At 39.6% G+C, this 25,754-nt stretch overlaps 1 protein-coding gene across 1 annotated transcript in view; it reads right to left on the reverse strand.

The window, feature by feature from the left end:
• Positions 1–25,754, reverse strand: part of LOC126106282 (serine/arginine repetitive matrix protein 1-like) — a 195,088-nt gene that overhangs the window by 85,795 nt on the left and 83,539 nt on the right. The window contains exon 10 of the mRNA XM_049912503.1: positions 17,733–17,981. Coding sequence (XP_049768460.1) covers positions 17,733–17,981 — 249 coding nt within the window. The remainder of the gene's footprint in view (positions 1–17,732; positions 17,982–25,754) is intronic.

A 25,754-nucleotide genomic window follows, 5' to 3' on the forward strand; every position in this document is an offset into this window, starting at 1 on the left:
AGGTCGATAGACACACAAACAAACACATACACACAAAATTCAAGCTTTCGCAACCAACGGTTGCTTCGTCAGGAAAGAGGGAAGGAGAGAAAAAGACGAAAGGATGTGGGTTTTAAGGGAGAGGGTAAGGAGTCATTCCAATCCCAGGAGTGGAAAGACTTACCTTAGGGGGAAAAAAGGACAGGTATACACTCGCACACACACCCGTGTCCAACCGCACATATACAGACACAAGCAGACATTTGTAAAGGCAAGGTGCTTTATTGAGGAAGAGTTCTCTTCTTGTGCTAGACTAATTCAGTGGTTATTTGAAAAATTCTGTGAAAGAGAAATTGAGACAGGGAAATAGAGAGCTTGCTTATATTCTGGGAGAACTTACTTCACAACTGCAACCTCTCGATGTCTTGATAAACAAACTGTTTAAAGTTGTATGAGAGAGGAATGGAACAAATTGATAAAACCCAGCATGAATTCAAGCCAAAGGGAGCTTAAAAATGAACTACAATCAAATGAGTATGTCAGAGGATAAAACAGTCTGTTATAGAGTGAGAAGAGACACTATAGTTAAATCTCTCAAGAAGTGTGGCATAAATAATGCTCTCAATGGCAGTGAAGACCATCTTATATATTGAGAGGATAATGATGATGAGAAAGAGGAAGAAAAAGAAGAAGAAAGTGAAGAAAGCTCAGGTAATGATTTTCAAATGTTCTAAAGGTCAGTTCGGTTTTATAAATTAAGATTTTTTTTAGTCTGGCTTTGCAGTCTAATAATAGAAATGGTAATTGCTTAAAAATTGAGGTGCATCTTATAGTCCATACCGCCTTATAGTCTGTAAAATATGATATACTCTTTTCTATCAGTAGAGTAAAAATGCAGAAACCTCTAAAAGAAATCCCAGCTGATCAAGGCCTGACACTATTTAAAGAAAATGAAATTATTTCTTCAAAAAATAGTGTGGCTGATAGCAGTTTTCTTCCTCACTGACATTTCTGGAAACAGCTGTGGTCTTTTCAAGCCATCACAGATAAAATAACACATGTCTGGTTGCAATTCACTGCAAGACTAACAAAACTGTTGCCATTTCCATATATACCACTTGATTTGTTTCAATATTATCTACCTTTTGGAACTGAGGTAGTAGTTTTAACTCAGTTGTGATATTTATTCAGTGAACAATACTAATACACAATTACAGTTTTCAAACCACACACTTTCATCATCTGGCTGTGCATTTTAAATGAATCAGGTTTACTGGAACATGCAATCAAGAATTATATAACAGGACTAACAGGAGATATTGAATTTATTAAAGAAAGTGCCATATGAATGCTAACAGGTTTGTTTGATTCATAATAGAACATCACAGAAATGCTGTAATGACAAGCTGGTAGATACTTCTGCATCTACAAGGGGGTGGACAAAATAATATGAACACCATGAAATACAGTACAGCTGTTACAAGTTGACATCACTGCATGTGTGTAAATACTGTGATACAGCTGCAATGCACAGTTGACGCGCCAAGTATCAAAGGTTATCTTTCAGTGTTTTATACACTTTGTACCATGATGATTAACACAAGAAATCAGTGAAATTTATGATCTCTCAGACTTCCAAACAGACCAAGACAATGGTGCACAGATGGCGGGAGCATCTGTGATGAAACCACATGAACTGCTTAATATTTCACAAGTGACACAGTAATGACAACATACACAAAATATGGTAAAACCATGGCAAAGAGGGATAGTGGGCAAAAGTGGAAGTTGGCTTACAGAGACTGGCAAGCATTAAGAGGAATTCTGGTCACACAACATAAAACTATGGCACCAAAAGTGTTTGCAGAAGTCTACACTCACTTGAGTAATACTGTATTTATTTTATTTATTTATTTATCGAGTCAAAAGTACAGAAACGTCAAAAAAATATATAAGTGTTGACATAATTTTACACAAAAGAAGACCAAAAATTGGACACTTCAAGCGCATTTGGTGTAGCTCTCACAGGGTCCTGCATGGTGCAGGTGGTTGGTGATGAGGAACACTTAAGGAAATGGCTGTTAGTCTGCTCAAAGCCACACTGGCAAAGAACTGAGTCCACAGAGAAACCCCAAGTCCGCAGATTGGTCTTGCATCACGTTGTGTTTGATCGTAATCTATAGAGAGACCTCCATATTGACCACTTCTCCAAATGTCCAGGGGGAAGTTCTTCCATTGGAGACATCCATTCTCCCAAATACCAACATTTCTCTTGCCATCGCGAGATCCTTGCCGCATATGGATTATGGATGAGAACCTCAGTAGTTGTCAAGAAGCTCTTGCTTGATTTCAGCCTAGGATGTGCGGGCTGACGACCATATAGTGGATGGGCTTCCTTCTTTGTGGCCTTACTTTTCTCATATCTCGCAGCTACCTCACGTCTGATTTCAGGAGGAGCTATGCCAGTGAGGCAATGGAGTTTGTCCACAGGAGTAGGTCTTAAGCAACCTGTGATAATCCGGAGAGCCACATCTACGTTCCTGGACTTGTACCATGCCGAACATGCATATTTAGCAGTGGAATAACATAAAGCAAACATGCTTGAGCACACAGCGCACGGATTAGCACCCCATGATGTACCTGTCAATTTTCGCACTATGTTATTTCTGGCTGCCACTTTCTGTTTAGTGTTTAGGCAATACTTTTTATATGGTAGTGCACAATCCAGAGTTATTCCAAGATATTTGAGAGTAGCATTATGTTTGAGTATGATGCCTCCCCAGGATGTATTTAAGGATCTATTTGCCTGTTTATTCTTCAGGTGGAAAGCATAGGTCTGAGTCTTGGCAGGATTAGGTTTCAAGTAATTCCCATGATAGTAAACAGTGAATTCTTCCAAAGATTTTGATAGCGTATCTTCTACAGTCTCAAAACAGTCAGCCTGAGTAGTGATAGTGCAGTCATCAGCATAAATAAAGCTTCAAGTTCCTTCAGGGATAGGTTGATCGTTGGTATAGATGTTGAATAATAGTCGAGCAAGCGTGCTGCCTTGTGGTAGGCCATTTTTCTGAGTTCTCCATCTACTTTTCTTACCCTGAAATTCCACAAAAAATCTGCAGTTATGAGAAGGTTTCTAATATTGCACATGAGTGTGAAGTTTTTAGTTATATCATAAACTTTATTCAGAAGGAGCCGATGGTTGATTGTATCATAAGCCGCGGATAGATCGATAAAGACAGTACCTGTAATGAGCCGTTTCTCATATCCATCTTTGATATGTTATGTTAAGTTTAATATTTGAGACGTGCAACTTTTCCCTTCTCTGAAACCTGCTTGCTCTGGTATTAGAAGAGGCTCCACCTTTCTAATCATTCTCTGAAGAATGAGCCTCTCCAGTATTTTGTAGAGGTGACAGAGTAAAGAGATAGGTCTATAATTTTTGGGATCTTTCCTATCCTTTCCTGGTTCTGGTATGGCAATTATTCTTGCTTTTTCCATACTTTAGGGACCTTGCATCCTTGAATACAGTTGTTCATAAACTCCAGTAACCAAAGCATTGTAGCAGGACCAAAATTCTTGATTTTTTCAATTCTAATGTCATCCAATCCTGCTGCTTTTCCCAATTTATATTTATTCAGGGATGAATTCAATTCTTCAAGAGAGAAAGAAGGAGATAAGATACCACTCTCTTGAACCGTTTGCCTGAATAATTGTTTCCTCTCTATATTCCTGGGTTTAGTTGATTTGCCATTTATGAGGAGTTGGTGAGCAATTTGGTCTGGTTTAATATTAACATATGTGTTGACCTGAGTGTTATCATTACTCACGTCACATAATAGCCTCCAAGCCTTTTGGCTACTTTCACTCATGTCACAGTCAGCCATTAATTGTATCCATTCTTCTCTCTTAGCGTCAGATATTCAAGAGAGGACATTCTGTGCAAAGCTTGATGTGGCTTCACTGAAAGGATCTTCTTCAAACTTCCTGTAGTACTCTTCAAGAAGAGTGGGAGTTTCAGGAGTTATACCCTTGATATAGTTCATTCTGCATCCCCTTGAAATTGATGCTCAGGAGGAGGCCATTAATGATGTTAACAAATTTTTCATATTGATCTATCATGTATGAGTACAGCAGAAGCTTCACAAGGATAACATTCATGGAAGTAACTGCAATAAATAATGGAAACCAATGAAAAGCTGTGAAAGAAGTGGTGCCGTGATCATAAAACCTGGACACCTGATGACTAGAAGAATGTGGTATGGTCCTATGAATCATTGTTTACATTGTTTCTTACAAACAATCAGGTGCATGCACAAAGAACCCCAAAGAAGTCTATGATCTGTCCTGTATCCTTCCAGCTGTCAAGCACGGAAGGTTCCATTTGAATGTGGCTGGCAATACTGTGGTATTCAGTTGGTGCCACCATTACCGTCACAGGCCAAATTACTGCAAATGAATATCTCAACATCCTCAATAACAAAGTGCTTACTATGGTCAGAATATTGTTACCAACAAACAAAGCAATTTGGTCTGGTTTAATATTAACATATGTGTTGCCTTAACAGTAGCTGAAAACACAGAGAGAGAAAATGGACTATCAAAACCAAATGAGATCCTTGAGCTTTATGTAGACCGGTATTTCAAACTACATCAGTAGATACAATCATGAGGTCACTGGAAAACAGTGAGCATTCTCTGACTATTATGCTGTTTCAGCCAGAGTGATAAAGATCTTGTGCTGATGTGATAGCTCCTTCCCTCCCTGCCCCCTTTTTAAGTGGGCTCTGCAATCAGTTAAAGTGTAGTGTCAAGGAGTGTTTCTGAAAGACAGAGAAGACAGAAGTGTGCATTTATAAAGTGATGACATGCTCTTAAACATTTTTGAGAAGTAGATCACAACAGAAAATTGAATCAAATGGACTTTCCAGCCACATTGACGTGACACCTGCCAATAGCCTGAACAACTGCCTTTCGCAGCACGGACCTCTGTGAGACAGGCAGAGAGTTGTTGAGGTCGTGGAGTGATGCCGAGTTCAGCACCGCTGTCAGCTACGTCACATTCCTCAGTGAAAGGTCCGTGGCACGAACAGCCCAATCAATATGGTCCCACAGACTCTTGACTAGATTTAGATCCAGAGAGCTCAGTGGCCAGAGGAATACAGTAAATTCATCCGGGTGTTCTTTGAGCCACACACATGCACTGCGAACTGTGTGACACATTCTACATCTACATCTACATGGATATTCAGCAAATCAAATTTAAGTACCTGGCAGAGGGTTCATCGAACCACCTTCACAATTCTCTATTATTCCAATCTCGTATAGAGCAAGAAAAAATGAACACCTATATCATTTGGTACAATTTCTGATTTCCCTTATTTTATCCTGGTGATCATTTCTCCCTATGTAGGTTGGTGTCAACAAAATATTTTCACATTTGGAGGAGAAAGTTGGTGATTAGAATTTCGTGGGAAGATTCCATTGCAACAAAAAACACTTTTCTTATAATGATGTTCATCCCAAATCCTGTATCATTTCAGTGACGCTCTCTCCCATATTTCGTGATAATACAAAACGCGCTGCCCTTCTTTGAACTTTTTTGATCTATTCTGTCAGTAATATCTGGTAAGGATCCCGCACTGTGCAGTAGTATTCTATAAGAGGTTGCAGAATTCAGACTCTGCATTTGCTGAGCATTTACTGAGTGAGGGTCACAACTACCAGCCAGTGTCCCATGTACTTCACTTAGCAAACAAAGGCCATAAACTCAACCAGCTGGAAGCCCTGGAAATTAACAAACATCTTGCTCACAGTCCAGATCTCATCCTAAATGACCAGACACAGCTCAACATTTCCCCTCAACTAAACTTCATATAATAATCTTTGTTGTTCATTACTTCCCACACTCTCTCGTCCTACATATTCCCATTCTCCTGTATTCATTAAGTTGTTTTGTTTGTTTATATTCCACATAGACTGTAGTTTCAATAATTAAGGCTTTCTTTTAACTGGTACTTTCATTAATGTCCATGTTTAATACCCCTTGTAGTTGTCTCATCAAATACTGTTCATATTTTACTTTGATCATTTATTTAATGAAAACTGGTACATAGCCATGGCTTTGATTATAATGTTAATGTTAAAATGCAGTACCACCACACTCTTAAACTGTAGGTTCCCTCAAACACCTCCATTTTCCTGCATTTATTTATTTCTGTTTATCTTATTGACATTGCTTAAGTTCCTTATGTATTCTGTATTTACATTGATAACTGTCTCTTCTTTTAATTGGTTGTGTATCACTCTCCATGTTTCATACCTCCTGATGCAGCCTTGTTGTTGTTGTTGTGGTCTTCAGTCCTGAGACTGGTTTGATGCAGCTCTCCATGCTACTCTACCATGTGCAAGCTTCTTCATCTCCCAGTACTTACTGCAGCCTACATCGTTCTCAATCTGCTTAGTATATTCATCTCTTGGTCTCCCTCTATGATTTTTACCCTCCACACTGCCCTCCAATACCAAATTGGTGATCCCTCGATGTCTCAAACATGTCCTACCAACCGATCCCTTCTTCTAGTCAAGTTGTGCCACAAGCTCCTCTTCTCCCCAATTCTATTCAATACCTCCTCATTAGTTATGTGATCTACCCATCTAATCTTCAGCATTCTTCTGTAGCACATTTCAAAAGCTTCTATTCTCTTCTTGTCCACACAATTTATCGTCCATGTTTCACTTCCATACATGGCTACACTCCATACAAATACTTTCAGAAACGACTTCCTGACACTCGATGTTAACAAATTTCTCTTCTTCAGAAACGCCTTCCTTGCCATTGCCAGTCTACATTTTATATCCTCTCTACTTCAACTATCACCAGTTATTTGGCTCCCTAAATAGCAAAACTCCTTTACTACTTTAAGTGTCTCATTTCCTAATATAATTCCCTCAGCATCACCCGACTTAATTCAACTACATTCCATTATTCTCGTTTTGATTTTGTTGATGTTCATCTTATACCCTCCTTTCAAGACACTGTCCATTCCGTTCAGAAGTTCTTCCAACTCCTTTGCTGTCTCTGACAGAATTACAATATCATCGGCAAACCTCAAAGTTTTTATTGCTTCTCCGTGGATTTTAATACCTACTCCAAACTTTTCTTTTGTTTCCTTTACTGCTTACTCAATATACACATTGAATAGCATCGGGGAGAGGCTACAACCCTGTCTCACTCCCTTCCCAACCACTGCTTCCCTTTCATACCCCTCAACTCTTATAACTGCCATCTGCTTTCTGTACATATTGTAAATAGTCTTTCGCTCCCTGTATTTTACCCCTGCCACCTTCAGAATTTGAAAGACAGTATTCCAATCAACATTGTCAAAAGCTTTCTCTAAGCCTACAAATGCTAGAAACGTAGGTTTGCCTTTCCTTAATCTTTCTTCTAAGATAATTCGTAGGGTCAGTATTGCCTCACGTGTTCCAACATTTCTATGGAATCCAAACTGATCTTTCCCGAGGTCGGCTTCTATCAGTTTTTCCATTCGTCTGTAGAGAATTTGCGTTAGTATTTTGCAGCTGTGACTTATTAAACTGATAGTTCAGTAATTTTCACATCCGTCAACACCTGCTTTCTTTGGGATTGGAATTATTATATTCTTCTTGAAGTCTGAGGGTATTTCGCCTGTCTCATGCATCTTGCTCACCAGATGGTAGAGTTGACTGGCTCTCCCAAGGCTGTCAGTAGTTCTAATGGAATGTTGTCTACTCCGGGGGCCTTGTTTCAACTCAGGTCTTTCAGTGCTCTGTCAAACTCTTCATGCAGTATTCATGCAGCCTTGTCTTGTACTAATTTTATTTTATTTTATTAGTTTTGTTTATTAATAGAATCTGTTATGTAGGCATGCTATTCCTATTTTGTGCTAAAGGTTTTCCTGCCTACTCCATTGTTATTTATGTACTGTTCAGTTTTTACTTTTTCATTGCAAAGATGTTACTTACTGTATGTTTCTACTTCAGTCTAGATGTGATACTTCTCTTCCAATGTTGTCTGCTAACATTTAACTTCTTTGGTGATAACACTCAGTAAATGTCTGAAGATGGCCTTGTAAGCCGAAAACCAGTTAACAATAAAAGTAGTATTGTAGAACAAAAGCAAACTGGTGCTTTTCATTTATTATTCTATAAGAGGGCAGACAAGTGTAGTGTCGGCAGTCTCCTTAGTAGATCTGTCACATTTTCTAAGTGTCCTGCAAAAAAAACGCAATCTTTGGTTAACATTCCCCACAACATTTTCTATTTGTTCCTTCCAATTTAAGTTGTTGATAATAGTAGTTCCTAGGTATTTATATGAATTTATAGCATTTAGATTTGAGTGATTTATCGTGTAACCAAAGTTTAATGAATTCCTTTTAGCACTCATGTGGATGACCTCACGCTTTTCGTTATTCAGGGTCAAATGCCAATTTTTGCACCGTTCAGGTATCTTTTTTAAATCATTTTGCAATTTGTTTTGATCTTCTGATGACTTCATTAGTCAATAAATGACAGTGTCATCTGAAAACAACCTAAGACAGCTGCTCAGATCGTCTCCCAAATTGTTTATATAGATAAGGAACAGCAAAGGGCCTATAACACTACCTTGGGGAATGCCACAACTCACTTCTATTTTACTCAATTACTTTCTGTCAGTTACTATGAACTGTGACCACTCTGACACAAAGTCACAAATCCAGTGACATAACTGAGACAATATTCTGTAAGCACGCAATTTCACTACGAGTCGCTTGTGTGGTACAGTGCCAAAAGCCATCCAGAAATACGGAATCAATCTGAAATCCCTTGTCAATAGCACCCAACACTTCATACAAATAAAGAGCTAGTTGTGTTTCATAAGAACGATGTTTTCTAAACCCATGTTGACTGTGTGTCAATAGACTGTTTTCTTCAAGGACATTCATTATGTTCAAACACAATATGTGTTCCAGATTCCTGATGCATATCGACATTAAATTTAAATATCAACATTAAATTTAAATTGTAAGACATTTCCAGGGGCGGATGTGGACTCTGACCACAATCTATTGGTTATGAACTGTAGATTAAAACTAAAGAAACTGCAAAAAGGTGGGAATTTAAGGAGATGGGACCTGGATAAACTGACTAAACCAGAGGTTGTACAGAGTTTCAGGGAGAGCATAAGGGAACAATTGACAGGAATGGGGGAAAGAAATACAGTAGAAGAAGAATGGATAGCTTTGAGGGATGAAGTAGTGAAGGCAGCAGAGGATCAAGTAGGTAAAAAGACGAGGGCTAGTAGAAATCCTTGGGTGACAGAAGAAATACTGAATTTAGTTTATGAAAGGAGAAAATATAAAAATGCAGTAAATGAAGAAGGCAAAAAGGAACACAAACGTCTCAAAAATGAGATTGACAGGAAGTGCAAAATGGCTAAGCAGGGACGGCTAGAGGACAAATGTAAGGATGTAGAGGCTTATCTCACTAGGGGTAAGATAGATACTGCCTACAGGAAAATTAAAGAGACCTTTGGACGAAAGAGAACCACTTGTATGAATATCAAGAGCTCAGATGGAAACCTAGTTCTAAGCAAAGAAGGGAAAGCAGAAAGGTGGAAGGAGTACATATAGACTGTATACAAGGGCGATGTACTTGAGGGCAATATTATGGAAATGGAAGAGGATGTAGATGAAGATGAAATGGGAGATATGATACTGCATGGAGAGTTTGACAGAGCACTGAAAGACCTAAGTTGAAACAAAGCCCCTGGAGTAGACAACATTCCATTAGAACTACTGACAACCTTGGGAGAGCCAGCTCTGACAAAACTGTACCATCTGGTGAGCAAAATGTATGAGACAGGCAAAATACCCTCAGACTTCATGAAGAATGTAATGATTCCAATCCCAAAGAAAGCAGGTGTTGACAGATGTGAAAATTACCGAAAAATCAGTTTAATAATTTACGGATGCAAAATAGTAACGCGAATTCTTTACAGACGAATGGAAAAACTGGTAGAAGCCGATCTCAGGGAAGATCAGTTTGGATTACATAGAAATGTTGGAACACGTGAGGTTTATCTTAGAAGCTAGATTAAGAAAAAGCAAACCTATATTTCTAGCATTTGTAGACTTAGAGAAAGCTTTTGACAATGTTGACTGGAATACTCTCTTTCAAATTCTGAAGGTGGCAGGGGTAAAATATAGGGAGCGAAAGGCTATTTACAATTTGTACAGAAACCAGATGGCAGTTATAAGAGTCGAGGGACATGAAAGAGAAGCAGTGGTTGGGAATGGGGTGAGGCAGGGTTGTAGCCTCTCCCTGATGTTATTCAATCTGTATATTGAGTAAGCAGTAAAGGAAACAAAAGAAAAATCCGGAGTAGGTATTAAAATCCACAGAGAAGAAATAAAAACTTCAAGATTTGCCAATGACATTGTAATTCTGTCAGAGACAACAAAGGACTTGGAAGAGCAATTGAACAGAATGGACAGTGTCTTGAAAGGAGGATATAAGATGAGCATCAACAAAAGCAAAACAAGGGTAATGGAATGTAGTCAAGTTAACTAGGGTGATGCTGAGGGAATTAGATTACGAAATGAGACATTTAAAGTAGTAAAGGAGTTTTGCTAGTTGGGGAGCAAAATAACTGATGATGGTTGAAGTAGAGAAGATATAAAATGTAGACCGGGAATGGCAAGGAAGGCGTTTCTGAAGAAGAGAAATTTGTTAACATCGAGTATAGATTTAAGTGTCAGGAAGTCGCTTCTGAAAGTATTTGTATAGAGTGTAGCCATGTATGGAAGTGAAACATGGACAATAAATAGTTTGGACAAGAAGAGAATAGAAGCTTATGAAATGTGGTGCTACAGAAGAATGCTGAAGATTATATGGGTAGATCACATAACTAATGAGGAGGTATTGAATAGAATTGGGGAGAAGAGGAGCTTGTGGTACAACTTGACTAGAAGAAGGGATCGGTTGGTAGGACATGTTCTGAGGCATCAAGGAATCACAAATTTAGTATTGGAGGGCAGCATGGAGGCTAAAAATCGTAGAGGGAGACCAAGAGATGAATACACTGAGCAAATTCAGAAGGATGTAGGTTGCAGTACATACTGGGAGATGAAGCAGCTTGCACAGGATAGAGTAGCATGGAGAGCTGCATCAAACCAGTCTCAGGACTGAAGACCACAGCAACAACAACATTGACATTAATGATATGGGCCTGTCATTAAGCAGATTACTCCAACTAGCTTTCTTGAATATTGGTGTGACCTGTGCAACTTTCCAGTCTTTGGGTACACACCTTTCATCAAGCAAACAGTTGTAAATGATTGTTAAGTATGGAGCTAATGCATCAGCATACTCTGAAAGGAACCTACTTGGTACACAGTTTGGACCAGAAGACTTGCTTTTATTAAGCGATTTAAGTTGCTTCACTACTCTGAGGACATTTTCTTCTACATTACTCATGTCGGCAGCTGTTCTTGAGTCAAATTCTGGAATATTTACTTCATCTTCTTTTGTGAGTGCATTTTGGAAGGAATGGAGATTGTCTGTCAGGAAGGCATCAAGTGAATTTTTATCTGCTTTTTTGAATAGGCATATTTTTTGTTTATTTTTTGAGGATTTGGGGCTACAGTATTCAGTATTACTATGACAACCCTGCAGTCACTAATCCCTGTATCCATTTTGATGCATGTTATTAACTCAGGATTATTTGTTGCAAAGAGGTCAAGTGCATTTTCACAACTGTTTACTATTCACATGGGTCCATGAACTAACTGCTTGAAATAATTTTCAGAGAATACTTTTAGCACAATTTTGGATGATGTTTTAGACGTACCTCTGGAATTAAACATGTATTTTTACCAAAATATAGAGGGTAAATTAAAATCACCACCAACTATAATTGTATGAATTGGGTACGTGTTTGAATTCAAACTCCAGTTTTCTTTGAACATTTCAGCAACTGTATCATCACAATTGGGAGGTCAGTAAAAGGATCTAATTATTATTTTATTCCAGTTACCAACAATGACCTCTCCCCATACTAACTGACAGGAACTATCAACTTCAATTTCGGGACAAGATAAGCTACTTCTAACAGCAACAAACATGCCATCACCAACCATGCTTAGCATGTCCTTTTGGAACACCATTAGGTTCTTCAGAAAATTTTTGGCTGAGCTCATCTCCAGCTTTAGCCAGCTTTCAGTGCCTATAACAATTTGAGCATCAATGCTTTCTATTAGCGCTTGGAGCTCTGTTACTCTCCAAACACAGTTAGGATGATTTACAACTGTTATACAGATAGTTCCTGTATCTACAATCTTCCTCTGTTTGGCCTGCACCCTTTGTGACTGAAGCCCTTCTTGTGTTTTCCTGAGATATTCTAACCTAAAAAGCCATCCAGTCCATGTCACACAGCCCCTGCTATCCGTGTAGCCACCTTTTGTGTGTAGTGGACACCTGTCCTATTCAGAGAACCTGAAACCCAACAACCCTTTGGCGCAAGTTGAGGAATGAGCAGCCTATATGGTTGCAGAACCGTCTGAGCCTCTGATTCAGACCTCCACCGTCTCTGTACCAGAGGTCCGCAATTGGTCCTGTCGACTATGCTGCAAATGATCAGCTCTGCTTTCATCTTGCAAGCAAGTCTGGTAGCCACTTCTGTTAGCTGCTCAAAACCAGAGAGAATCTCTTCTGATCCAAAGTGACACACATCATTGGTACTGATGTGAGCAATGACTTGCAGTTGGCTGCAACCTGTGCTCTTCATGGCATCCAGCAGGACCCGTTCCACATCTGGAATGACTCCGCCCAGTATGTACACTGAGTGCACATTGGTTTTCTTCCCTTCTTGGCAGCCTTGTCCCTAAGGGGCCCCATAACGCACCTAACGTTGTATTGTCCTGCTAGTAGATGCCAGCAAGCTGAGGAAAAAACCTGCATGTAGGGGTTGACATGGTCCGCCAAAGATAGATGCACACTTGAGTTGATGCACTGTGCCTTCCAGACTGATGAGATCACCCAGGAAATGCCCTTCGGCTTGGACCCTTCCGATGATTGCTGCAGGGTGTCTGCTTTCAGACGTTTCACACCATATATACCAATGGCCATCTGAGCGACGGGGCATAAAACATAATTCATCTCAATAGGCCACTAGTCTCCACTCAGCGGATGTGCAGTTGCACTCACTGCCAATGAACAGCAGTCAGAAAGGGGTTCATGAACCAGGCACCGTTATGGAGGCCTATAAGCAGCAATGTATACTAAACATTCACTGAGCAGACTTTGCTGGTAGTCCCCTGAATCATCTAGGCGGTCAGTTGCTCAACAGCTGCACATCTATTTGCCTGCAAACACGTCCACAGCCGTCATTCACCCCTGCAATCTACGGTCCGTATTGTACCACAGTTGCCTTGGTGATGGTTTTGGTTATTGACATCTTTCCATGTGCGGTATACTTTAACCGCAACAGCATGCAAACACTTTACAGACTTAGCCATTCTGGAAACACTTCCACCCTTGGCCCAAAAGCCAAGATCATGCCCTCTTGGATGTCAGATAAACTTCTCTGTTTCTGCATTACGACTACAACTGCACTATGATAACAGTAATGTATCTCTGGAATATATAAATTCATATGATTAATGGCTGCACTGTTTTCTGTGTTCCCCTGACACACTTGATATACCCTCCACTGCTAGTGCTTCCACCTGCAGTCTATGAGTGGTAACTGCACATTGACATCGGACATAAGCAGTGGTCACATCATGTGACGGGATCGCGTGTAAGAGAACAATCATTCAACAACTGCTCAGCAGGGGCACTGTATCTGCTTCTCTGGAGAGGAAGCATTATCTGGTCTCACAGACAGTTCTGTCTGGTCACAGCCTCCAATTGAGTAAATAATAAAATTTTATTAGAGAAACTAAAATATTGTATTATTAAAGGTAATTCCTTACATAAAAAAACAGAAACAGATGGTTGCAATAATGAAAGCTACCATCAAAATTAAACCAAACTGGGAAAGGCAAAAAATAAGTGTAGTGTCCTACAAGGTTTGGTTCTTGGCGTACTCCTATTCTTGACCTTTATATATCATTGGCCTATGACACTGGAACATTCCACTAGCTGTGATGTTGATGCTGACATGAGCATACTGACAAACAGCTCAGAGCGATCCACATTAGAAACAGTCTGGTGAACAATGGAACAGGCTTACAGCTGTTTCAAAGTAAACAGCTTACTCCTCAACCTTACAGAAACTCTTATTATGCAATTTCTGGCAAACAAAACTTACTTATAAGTACCAGGTGGTCACAATTAAAGTCTCTACTCACAGAGATCCAGTGTGAGCTGTAATGAGTTGTAATTATTGTATGGCAGGGGAACTTGGTAGGTATGCTAATGCATTAACGCAGAACCAATTTACACGGGGAAAAATTAGTTCCGATTATGGCTGCCAGCTTCAAATTTGGCACTTTCAGTGCAAGAAAGATGTACAGAAATATCTGCATAGGTAATGGGTTAGGAGTGGGACATGGGCAGAAAAGATCAAACAAGTAAGAAAGGCATAATGCTGAATTTATCATTAACTGCCTTTTACACAATTTCTTCAACACGAGCACCGGAGACATCAATGAGATGCTGCATCCACAAAACAATGTGATAAACAATTGTTCACAGCAGTTGGTGGAATCTGAGCAATGCATTCCTGTAGACTGGCTTTCAGATCAGGTAGAGACCAACCTGGTAAATGCAGTTTTTTAGATAACCCAGATCCATAAGTCACATGGATTCAGATAAGGTGATCCTGCAGACCATGCACCTGGAAAACTTATGGAGGTAAAACATTCATGGAAGATTGCATTAAGCAGATCTTTCACTGGGTAAGCAACATGAGGTGTTGCTCCATCTTGCATGAAAACATTGGTTTCCAAACAGTTGCACCCTTCCAAAGCAGGAATTATATGCTGCTCAAGGAGGTCTCGATAATATCCAGATGGTGCAGGATATACTTGATGGGTACTCTGAGAGTAATGTCTTCAAAGAAGAATGGACTGAGAATAAAGGTGCTTGTGAACTCACACAACACATACGGCAAGTTCAATGGCTCTCTGTGTACAACATATACCCTAACAGCACACTAAATTTGGCACTTCTGTGTATTCACTACTCTGGAGTAAAGTATGTATCACTCTATAGAGTACTGCCTTGCCACATGTTATCAACTTTGATCCATCCCAGAAACTGTAGAGCACATCCAGAATGTTGCTGCGGGTCTCAAGATCTCAGCTGCAGCACAATCTGGATCTCATATGAGTACCAGTGCAAAATAACCCACAAAAGTTTCCACGGTGTTGACTGTGGGACAGACAATTCTAGTGATACTGCACAAGCCCTAGCATTACCCAACACATGTGCTGCATGGTCAGTTACAACAACAGCAAATTCATCAATAACTTCCACTGGGATAGGACACCTTCCTCTTCCAGGTGCCACACCAAGCTCACATGTGTTTTCTAATTTAATTATCATCTTCTTTAAACCATTTAGTGACATCAGGCCTCTCCTCTGACCTTTCAATCAGCAACACACTCTCAGTGCAGCACTGTAATTCCTACTGAACATGTAAAACAGTTTCACTAACAGCGCGCAGTCTCTCTTCCCAATAGCCATACTGTTCACTTATGCTATGGCTTGTCAAATGACAGCGTGGATGTCATAATGCCAACGAAACTGTGTAAGCACTAGATTTACACCTGGTGGCCACAATTCAAACTAATTCTTTTCCAGCATAAATCAGCTCTACATTAACACATTAGCATATCTATCAAGTAGTGCTATCATATGATAATTACAGCCACCATTGGACCTCTGTGACTAGCTGCACTTAATTATAACCACACAGTTTCAGAGGTACAGAACAATGGGCACACACTGGGTGGGACTCCATGTGTGAAATACCTTGGCATCCAGATCAGTAATAAACTGAGGCAGCACCAGCAAGTGGATAAGTTCACCAAAAAGTTCATTTGTGCCTGCTTTACACACAGAAATCTCTCTCAGCATCATGAGCCACAGTGGGACTGTTAGCAGACTTTGGATACTGCCCTATGGCTTAATTTCTGTAGCAATGCAGCTGTGGTCAAAAAGGTATTTATTCTACAGAAGTGTGTAGTAAAAATATTATATAAAGTTGATGTCTGAACATCTTGTTCAGGCTCCTGAATGAACTTTGTATTTTTAAACTTACCAATCAATACATTTACTGCCTAAGGATAGAAAAATAAATTTAGGAAGAACTTTAGAGTTAACAACCACAATGCAAACAGCAAACATAATTTCCATAGATACTGCCCATTAAAAATTCCAGAGCACTTCATGGGATTCATACAATGATTATTCTACAAGATTAGAACCTGTAGAGTGATGTGACATTTTGTGGACCTAGAATGTTTATGACAAGCAAATATGTGTACACAGAGATCTGTGAATTCTTCCATGGTACAATAAGCTTTCTCATATAGTTGCTGCTCATTCATTCATTTACACATTGAAGCTGTCATGAAGGAAAGCCTCCAAGGGAGTGCACTGGATGTACTTATACACCAACAGTCAGAGGTAGCTAATTGTGACTAGTGCAAACCAGTTCATAATGACACTGTGGGAATTAATTCTAGATACTTCTTTCAAAATTTGTTATACACAAAGGTACTGCACATATTAGTGGAAAATTATTTATTTTAAAAACAGCAACTGCTCTTCCTCCTACACTGTTTAACTGTTGTTTCTACTTACTGATTCACAGATTTCTCTAACGTAACTGTACTGCCTGTATTGCTCAAAAGTTAAAAATCTATTTAAAATGAATGTTTGTGTTAATCATAATATCACTGAGCCTAATCATTTTAATAAATTAGGTACAAAGTGGCTAATTAGGTACAATTTTGCTTTGGTTTTAAATAGTTATGTATTTCCAATTTACCACCTGGTGTTTGCAGGAAACCTGTTGAAAACTTTTGCATCAAAATATAAAACTCCATTCTGAATCCCACAAAGTCAGACAAAAGTCTAAAGGCAATTTCTTTCAGTTCTAGTATTTCAATTAGTGAAACCTAACTTACTCTTACTGTACCAGTAGAAAAATTTGTACTAGCTCATAACTGTAAGAATCCAAAGTATTCTAAAGAATCTTCTACAAAAAATTCAGTTATTGGCTTTACATGATATTTTCATTGCACAACTCTGTAGAATAAACACTTCCTTGTACCTTAGCTATCTTGCCCCAGAATGTTATTTCCATAAAACAGAACTGTCTGCATGTCAACACAATGAGAGAGGTTTCTATGTGCAAACCACACTCAGTACAGTTTTCTGGTAAACTTGTCCATATGCTGGTGCACCTTCCCGTCTAACCACCTAAACATGGCTTTAAGATCAAAATTACAGTAGCAGAATTTAAATAAACTGCGTCTGTGTCAAAAATTGTAGTTTCTTTTCCTCTTGTTGTTTTCTTTGCTTTTAGCCTTGATCTACTTGTTTCATTTTTAACTTGAAGGTAAAGACAAACCTCTTTTATATCTCATATAGTGCTAATGTCACAGTTTTGCACATTATTTCAAATCAAGCTGATAACACTCTTGGACATGGAGATGAATCTGTGATCTGTACTAAACACTGTATGATGCTAGTATGTTCTGAAAACTGTAAAATTCAAAACTCACCACCTCAGGAGTTCCTTGTCTCAGCTTGTCATCCTTCAGCAGCTCGCCATCCACCTGGATCTCTGGGATAGAAGTGGATTTCTGCTCTTCTGGTTCCTTTTCTGCTGCATCACCAAGCACAGGAGGAGTTTCTTGGTGATTTGCTTCTCCCTCCTCATCTTCAAAGTCATCTTCATAGTCGAGTGAGCCACCATTGACACTGCCTCCGTCCTCACTTCCATTGTTCGTCACCTCATTATCTGCTGGTTCCTGCACAAGAGATTAGAAATACTACTCTGTGTATCACTAGAAATGGTGTTACTCGGTGCCCTCTCTCTGACTTGTATGGAATGACTTTATATTACAATGAACACTGTTTTTACTCAACTTTCAAACAAAAATACATACTAATAACTTTAGTGGCACAACTGGACCATAAATTTAACAACTGCTGAAAGTAGAAAACCTGCAGCAAGACTGACATGTATGTACATGTGTGTGTGTGTGTGTGTGTGTGTGTGTGTGTGTGTGTGTGTGTGTGTGTGTGTTTTGCACACGTGCACATGCTGGCCATTTTGTGGTGTATGGTGGAGAGTACTTTTTGTATCACTGTCACTTTCCTATTTCCTGTTCCACTCCCGAATGTTCTGTGGAAAGAATGATTGCTGGTAAGCCTCCGAGTGAAACTGAATCTCTCTAATCTTACCTTCTTGGTCTTTTTTGTGAGCTACAGAGTCTGAGTAAAAAGCATCGACAACAATTTTTTCCTGATGCACTCATATGTCACAGCACACTCGCACCACACATGCTTGATGGTGGGGAATGTCACCTCCAACGTGCACCAAGTGCAAGACATCTGCAAGCATTCGTTCAGGCAAGATCGTCTTTCTAGTGGAACCCTGTTGAGTAACTCAGTGCCAGCACAAAATGCAGGAAATGATTGAACAGTGTTTTGCAATCAAATTTTTTTTTCATACTGGGGAAATCTAGTACAAAGACATTGGACATGATTCGAGGATCAAAGCATGTCACAAACGCCAGTCTTTAAATGACACAAGCTATTCAAAGATGGCCAAGACAGTGTGAAAGATGAGCCCCCTATTTGATGGCTGTTGATGACAAGAACTGACAACAACATACAATGTGTGCGTCAAGTGCTGAGTTCAGACTGTCTGTTAAGTGCGCGCATGTCACAGATACAATTGCTTTGATAAGATGACAGTGTACACCAGCCAGCCACCAGGCAAGCCATTGCAGGAAACTGTAAATCGCATCACTACAACGCACCCAGCTACACCTGCTCCACGGTCACCAACAACCTGATGATAAATGGCATCAGGAAGATTCCCCAACGCCATTACAGTCCCAGATTAGCTCGAGCAGACTATTTCTTATTCCCAAAAGTGAAATCCACCATGGGACCCTCAGTGCCATCAAAGAAGCTCACACATGTTCTCTTAAGGGCCCACCAATATCTGCCAAACAGGAAGCCTTTGATTCATGGGAAAGTTACTGTCGAAAGTGTGTCAACACTCGAGGGCTTTGAAGAATTTTGAGGCATTGCAGCAATATCTCAAACAAATTAATTATTCTGAAACTTTTCTGATACTTTTTATACAAACCACATAATGGCTGACTCATCTAGGACTGTACACTAAAGGAATTTTAACAGTAAACCATACCACCATGTGCAACAACTCTCTTGTAGTGTGTGCCACTGGAGTTGGCCAAGCATCTTCCTGATGTTTTTGCACTTGCTAAATGAATCTGTGATGAAACGAAATGGTCTTCTTTGGACATTTTTCTATTTCGGTTATCAATCCTGTATGGTAAGTGTTGCAGACTGATGAGCATTATTTAAGTATTGGTCGAATCATGGTTCTGTAACCTACCTCCTCCATGGATGGACTACACTTTATAAGGATTCTTTAAATGAATCTCAGTCTGGCATCTGCCTTACCTGCAAGTAGTTTTATGTGGTTGTTCCAACTTAAATCAGTCCATTTGCTTACCCCCAGGTATTTAACAGCAGTAAATGCTTCCAATAATTTGTCTACAAATCTGTAATCACACAATAATAGATCTCTCCATCTACTTACATGCAGTATGTCATTTTTTTATGTAGAGGGTCAACTGTCAATCCTCAAGAGGCCTTCATGCATTTCACTACAGTTTTCTAATGCTGTCACTTCTCTACAAAAGAGGAACATTATCTGAAAAAAATCTCACAGAAGTTCAGACAGTGCCCTTTTTGTGGTTTATATAATGAAAAATAATGGTCCTGTATCACTCCTTTGGGTATTCCCAAAGTTCTTTTATGTCTGAAGATTTCTCTCCATTAAGAGTGGGATGCTTTTTTCTGTTTACTAGGCATTTCTAGTTGTTTAATGATTTTAAAAAATCCTTCACTACGGTAACAGATGGGAACCAGGAGAAGGTACAGATAATCAAGGGTGTTCAAAATTATTAACATGTTTGCCACCAATCGTGAGGTATTTCATACCAGATTATATGGCTGCAGGAATTAACAATTATGAATTAAGTTATACAAAATGAGTTTCTACAAAATGTGACACAAAAATTGTCTGGCAAATATATGCATTTTACAGATTGTCGACATTACACATGGGTATTGTAAATTTTTTTTATGTGGTTGAACAGAATATGGATTTTGTTATGGTCTCAGTTGGACCACATGGCTTCCTCTTTACTATAATTCCTGTTGTTCTCTAACTGACAATTTTACAGATGCTGATGTCAGTATGTTGGCACTCAAGGCTGAAATGACATGAAGAAGCCACTGATCTGCCATGACAGACATACCAAACAGATATACCAATAAGAACACTTGTGTCACATGCAAAGAAACAGTGCTTTACCATTCACTGCTTCATCTCTACTGAAATGGCATTATGTAGCAAGGTGACAGCTCCTCCACAGTAACTACACAAGTGGTGCATAACACCTATTTGAAAACACCCAATTCATGATGGTCACCATGTAAGAAACAGCTTGATGATTCATGGAAGATCAACAAAGGTCCCATGACCTATAATCAAAGCAAAGCTGCCTCTGTGCCTCTCAGATTATACAGCCTTCCAACGATGCACAATATCATGCAATAGCTTTGTTGGATTGAGGCAAATGGGAAGAAACAAATATAAGAGATAAAGGATTTGAAAGCCAAATTAAGTGAACAAAATTGTCATGAAGAAAGGTACAACAGTTCCACCCACATGAATAGGAAAATCAGAAGCTTGTTTGTAGCTGGTTCTAAAAGCTTTGCCTTTCAGACCAACACATCTACACCTATTTACTGGGTGGCCAAATATTTAGCAAAATTGTTGAGCACTTTTGTGGAAACATCTAAACATCATGCATAAAACAGCAGATTTCATTAGAGTGTTGTAAGTTCTTCTATATTTGTTAGCTTTGATACCATTTCATTGTTTACAAAAGTACCTATAGTTGATTCTTTGTCACTGGACTCCAGCAAGTTTAGCATGTTCTATCTGCACTTACAGGGTGTTTCAAAAATGACCGGTATATTTGAAACAGCAATAAAAACTAAACGAGCAGCGATAGAAATACACCATTTGTTGCAATATGCTTGGGACAACAGTACATTTTCAGGCGGACAAACTTTCGAAATTACAGTAGTTACAATTTTCAACAACAGATGGCGCTGCAAGTGATGTGAAAGATATAGAAGACAACGCAGTCTGTGGGTGCGCCATTCTGTACGTCGTCTTTCTGCTGTAAGCGTGTGCTGTTCACAACGTGCAAGTGTGCTGTGGACAACATGGTTTATTCCTTAGAACAGAGGATTTTTCTGGTGTTGGAATTCCACCACCTAGAACACAGTGTTGTTGCAACAAGACGAAGTTTTCAACGGAGGTTTAATGTAACCAAAGGACCGAAAAGCGATACAATAAAGGATCTGTTTGAAAAATTTCAACGGACTGGGAACGTGACGAATGAACGTGCTGGAAAGGTAGGGCGACCGCGTACGGCAACCACAGAGGGCAACGCGCAGCTAGTGCAGCAGGTGATCCGACAGCGGCCTTGGGTTTCCGTTTGCCGTGTTGCAGCTGCGGTCCAAAGGACGCCAACGTCCACGTATCGTCTCATGCACCAGAGTTTACACCTCTATCCATACAAAATTCAAACGCAGCAACCCCTCAGCGCCGCTACCATTGCTGCACGAGAGACATTCGCTAACGATATAGTGCACAGGATTGATGACGGTGATATGCATGTGGGCAGCATTTGGTTTACTGACGAAGCTTATTTTTACCTGGATGGCTTCGTCAATAAACAGAACTGGCGCATATGGGGAACCGAAAAGCCCCATGTTGCAGTCCCATCGTCCCTGCATCCTCAAAAAGTACTGGTCTGGGCCGCCATTTCTTCCAAAGGAATCATTGGCCCATTTTTCAGATCCGAAACGATTACTGCATCACGCTATCTGGACATTCTTCGTGAATTTGTGGCGGTACAAACTGCCTTAGACGACACTGTGAACACCTCGTGGCTTATGCAAGATGGTGCCCGGCCACATCGCACGGCCAACATCTTTAATTTCCTGAATGAATATTTCGATGATCGTGTGATTGCTTTGGGCTATCCGAAACATACAGGAGGTGGCGTGGATTGGCCTCCCTATTTGCCAGACATGAACCCCTGTGACTTCTTTCTGTGGGGACACTTGAAAGACCAGGTGTACCTCCAGAATCCAGAAACAATTGAACAGCTGAAGCAGTACATCTCATCTGCATGTGAAGCCATTCCGCCAGACACGTTGTCAAAGGTTTCGGGTAATTTCATTCAGAGACCACGCCATATTATTGCTACGCATGGTGGATATGTGGAAAATATCATACTATAGAGTTTCCCAGACCGCAGCGCCATCTGTTGTTGACAATTGTAACTACTGTAATTTCGAAAGTTTGTCTGCCTGAAAATGTACTGTTGTCCCAAGCAAATTGCAACAAACGGTGTATTTCTATCGCTGCACGTTTAGTTTGTATTGCCGTTTCAAATATACCGGTCATTTTTGAAACACCCTGTAGATTTTATTTGATTGCCTGTCTTTTGAACAGATTGTCAGTGCTGTGTAGAATAGTACATTTTCACACCCTATGGGAGATTCCTTTGTGAAATATTTTGTAGAGGAAATGCTTAATACTGCAGTTTTAGAAGTTCTGAAGATACAATGATGATTCATTAATATTGTGTTTCCATGTTGAGGAAAACTGATGGAGTTATTGGATCATCTCAAATCCATTTACGGGAATATATGTGAAATGTTTTTAGACATACTACCTTGACAGAAGAAAGACAGGTCTCCAGCACATGCTGTGTACCATAAGCCTACCCAGACAGATTTATCATTTGCAGGCATCCACCTGCACCATTCTCTTGCTTGCTTTGTTCTGCTTTGCTTCACAGGTCCTGTGTAGAGTATGATGCTGACCATCTCTAAAAACAGCTGGTACGCCATGAGATTATATTCAGGATAAACAAATACTCGTGAGGTGTGATCAAAAAGTAATGAGAATTTTTGTTTTTCTTAAGGAATCTTTATTTATTCATCAACATCACCTTTGTCCCCTTTAAAGTAATCCCCTTCAGATATAATACACTTGTACAAGCATTTTTTCCAATCTTGGAAGTACTTCTGGAACTCACTTTCCATCATGGTGTCAGCTCCTACAGTGATTCTGCTTTTGTCCCATCAGTGGTGGCAAAATAATATCCTTTCCTGGTTCTCGTCAGCCTTGGGAATGGAGAGAAGTTTCAAGGGGTCATGTCTGTCAAATTTTTCCCAAAACATCACAAGCATTGAGGTGTGACCAAGAACATTATCATGATGCAATTTCCACAAGTGCTCTACCACAATTCCGGTCATTTTCTTTGGATTGCTTCACACAAACAGCACGTAACTCCTAGGTAGTATTCCTTATTGACCATAAGCCCATAAGGTAGGAACTCATGATGCAATATCCCATTGTAATCTAAGAAAACAGTAAGAAGAACCTCCACATGTGATTGAGCTTGTTGAAGTTTTTTCAGTCTTAGGTCTTCAGGCAGTTTCCACTGGGACAACTGGGCCCCTGTTTCAATGTCATACTCATAAACTGATGTTTCATCACCTCTTACAACCTTCTTTAGAAGTTCTGGATCATTGCAAACTTCACTCGGCAATTTCTGAGCAATTTCTATGCGACATAGTTTTTGGTTGAAATTTTGCAACAAACCTTGCTGGTACATAAAACATCTGAAAAAATTGCTTGGCGTAAGCCATAGGCTATGCCAACAGCATCAACGACCTTTCTAATGGTGATCTGGCAATTTTACTGAATGATTTTCTTTACTTCTTCACAGTGTCACCAGTAATTGGGCATCCAGGATGGTCATCGTCTTCAACATCTTTCGACCACCTTTGAAATGTTTATACCACCCATAAACTCTTGGCTTACTCATAGTAGATTCACTGAAGGCTGCAGTCAACATTATAAGTGGGGGCTGTACTATTCCACTTTTCGAGCAAAATTTAATGCAAATTCTTTGATCCATGCTTTTAAAGTAGAAATTCACTGAGTACTCGAAAACACGTATAATTTTTTTTACAGACAACACTAAATTAAATATTCAAAACAGTTGAAAATGCAAAAATACATCAGGACCATGTTTAAAAACAAGATAAAAAATGTTTTTGAAAATTGGATGTATAAAGCCCACAAAATTAAAAAATTCCCTTACTTTTTTGTGCTGGCCTATGCTGGCACCACCACGCCATGTGGCGTAGAGGTTACAAGAATATTGATAGAGGCCAATGAAAAGACTCACTGGAAACACACCGCCAGTGCCCTTTCAGCCGCTAGTATTTAGGATCGCCACCACAGACCGGGGGGCCAGTTCAGTCAGTTAGTTCGCCTGTTATGTCAATTAGTTCAAGTCCATATGCCATGGACTTCCAGCGCTTCACTAAGACTTAATCGCAGACTTAGCCTCTAGTACAGAGACAGGCAGCACATAGCAACCTTATAGTGAACATAGTGGACTTCTGCTTCAACAGCATTGAGACTACATGGACTATACAGAAGAGAGATTGTACCACAGCACAAGGAAACTTAAGTTCAGTAGCTCTTTGTTTATGAATAAGGAACCCAGTTATTAATTGCGTTCAGTTTGTGTTATAGAACAAGGATACCGGCCACCAACCAACATCCTCTCCTTGCTTCCCATGGTACAGCTCTACAAAGACAATGAGATGACATAAAAGCAGCTAATGAGTATACAACATTTTGGTCTCATCTGGTAGATCATATTACGGAAACTCTCTGAGCCAAGAACATCAGACTAGCGACACAAAAGAAAGAAGTACTGAAAATTCTATAGCTAGTCTTCTGTGTGGGAAACATTAAATGCCAGAATCCATACAAGGTTAAGGTGGCCTTTCATCTGTTGGCCAAGATGGCAAATTGTCTCGGTACTGTGATCTACTTCTATGACATCCAGGAATCTAGAAAAATCTGCACTTATATGGAGAAAATCAGATATAATGTATGAGTATGAGACTGTCTGAGTCAGCACCTCTTTTAACTACAATAAATGGTAAATCCCTTGAACAAAAAACTATGACCAGTAGTTGGAAGAAAGCCCAGGACACATCCATCAATAAGAGTGGTAGCATAAGTAATCCACAAAATTACCGTCCAATACCCTTAACATCCATTTGTTGTAGAATCTTAGAACATATTCTGAGCTCTAACACAGTGAGGGGTTGCAAAGAGCTTGGCCTCCTCTATACCAACCAGCATGGGTTCTGAAAACATTGACCAGTGAAAACCAACTCACACTTCTCACATGACATTCTGAAAACAATGGATCAAGGCACTCAGGTAGATGCTTGTAAAAAGCTTCTGACTCATTATCACATCTATAATTGTTATCAAAAGTATGATCGTACAGGGTATAAAGTAAAATTTGTAACTGTGTTGGGGATTTATTGGTAGGGAGGATGAGACATATTTATGT

Source organism: Schistocerca cancellata, chromosome 10 (assembly GCF_023864275.1).
Source record: "Schistocerca cancellata isolate TAMUIC-IGC-003103 chromosome 10, iqSchCanc2.1, whole genome shotgun sequence".
Classification (NCBI taxonomy): domain Eukaryota; kingdom Metazoa; phylum Arthropoda; class Insecta; order Orthoptera; family Acrididae; genus Schistocerca; species Schistocerca cancellata.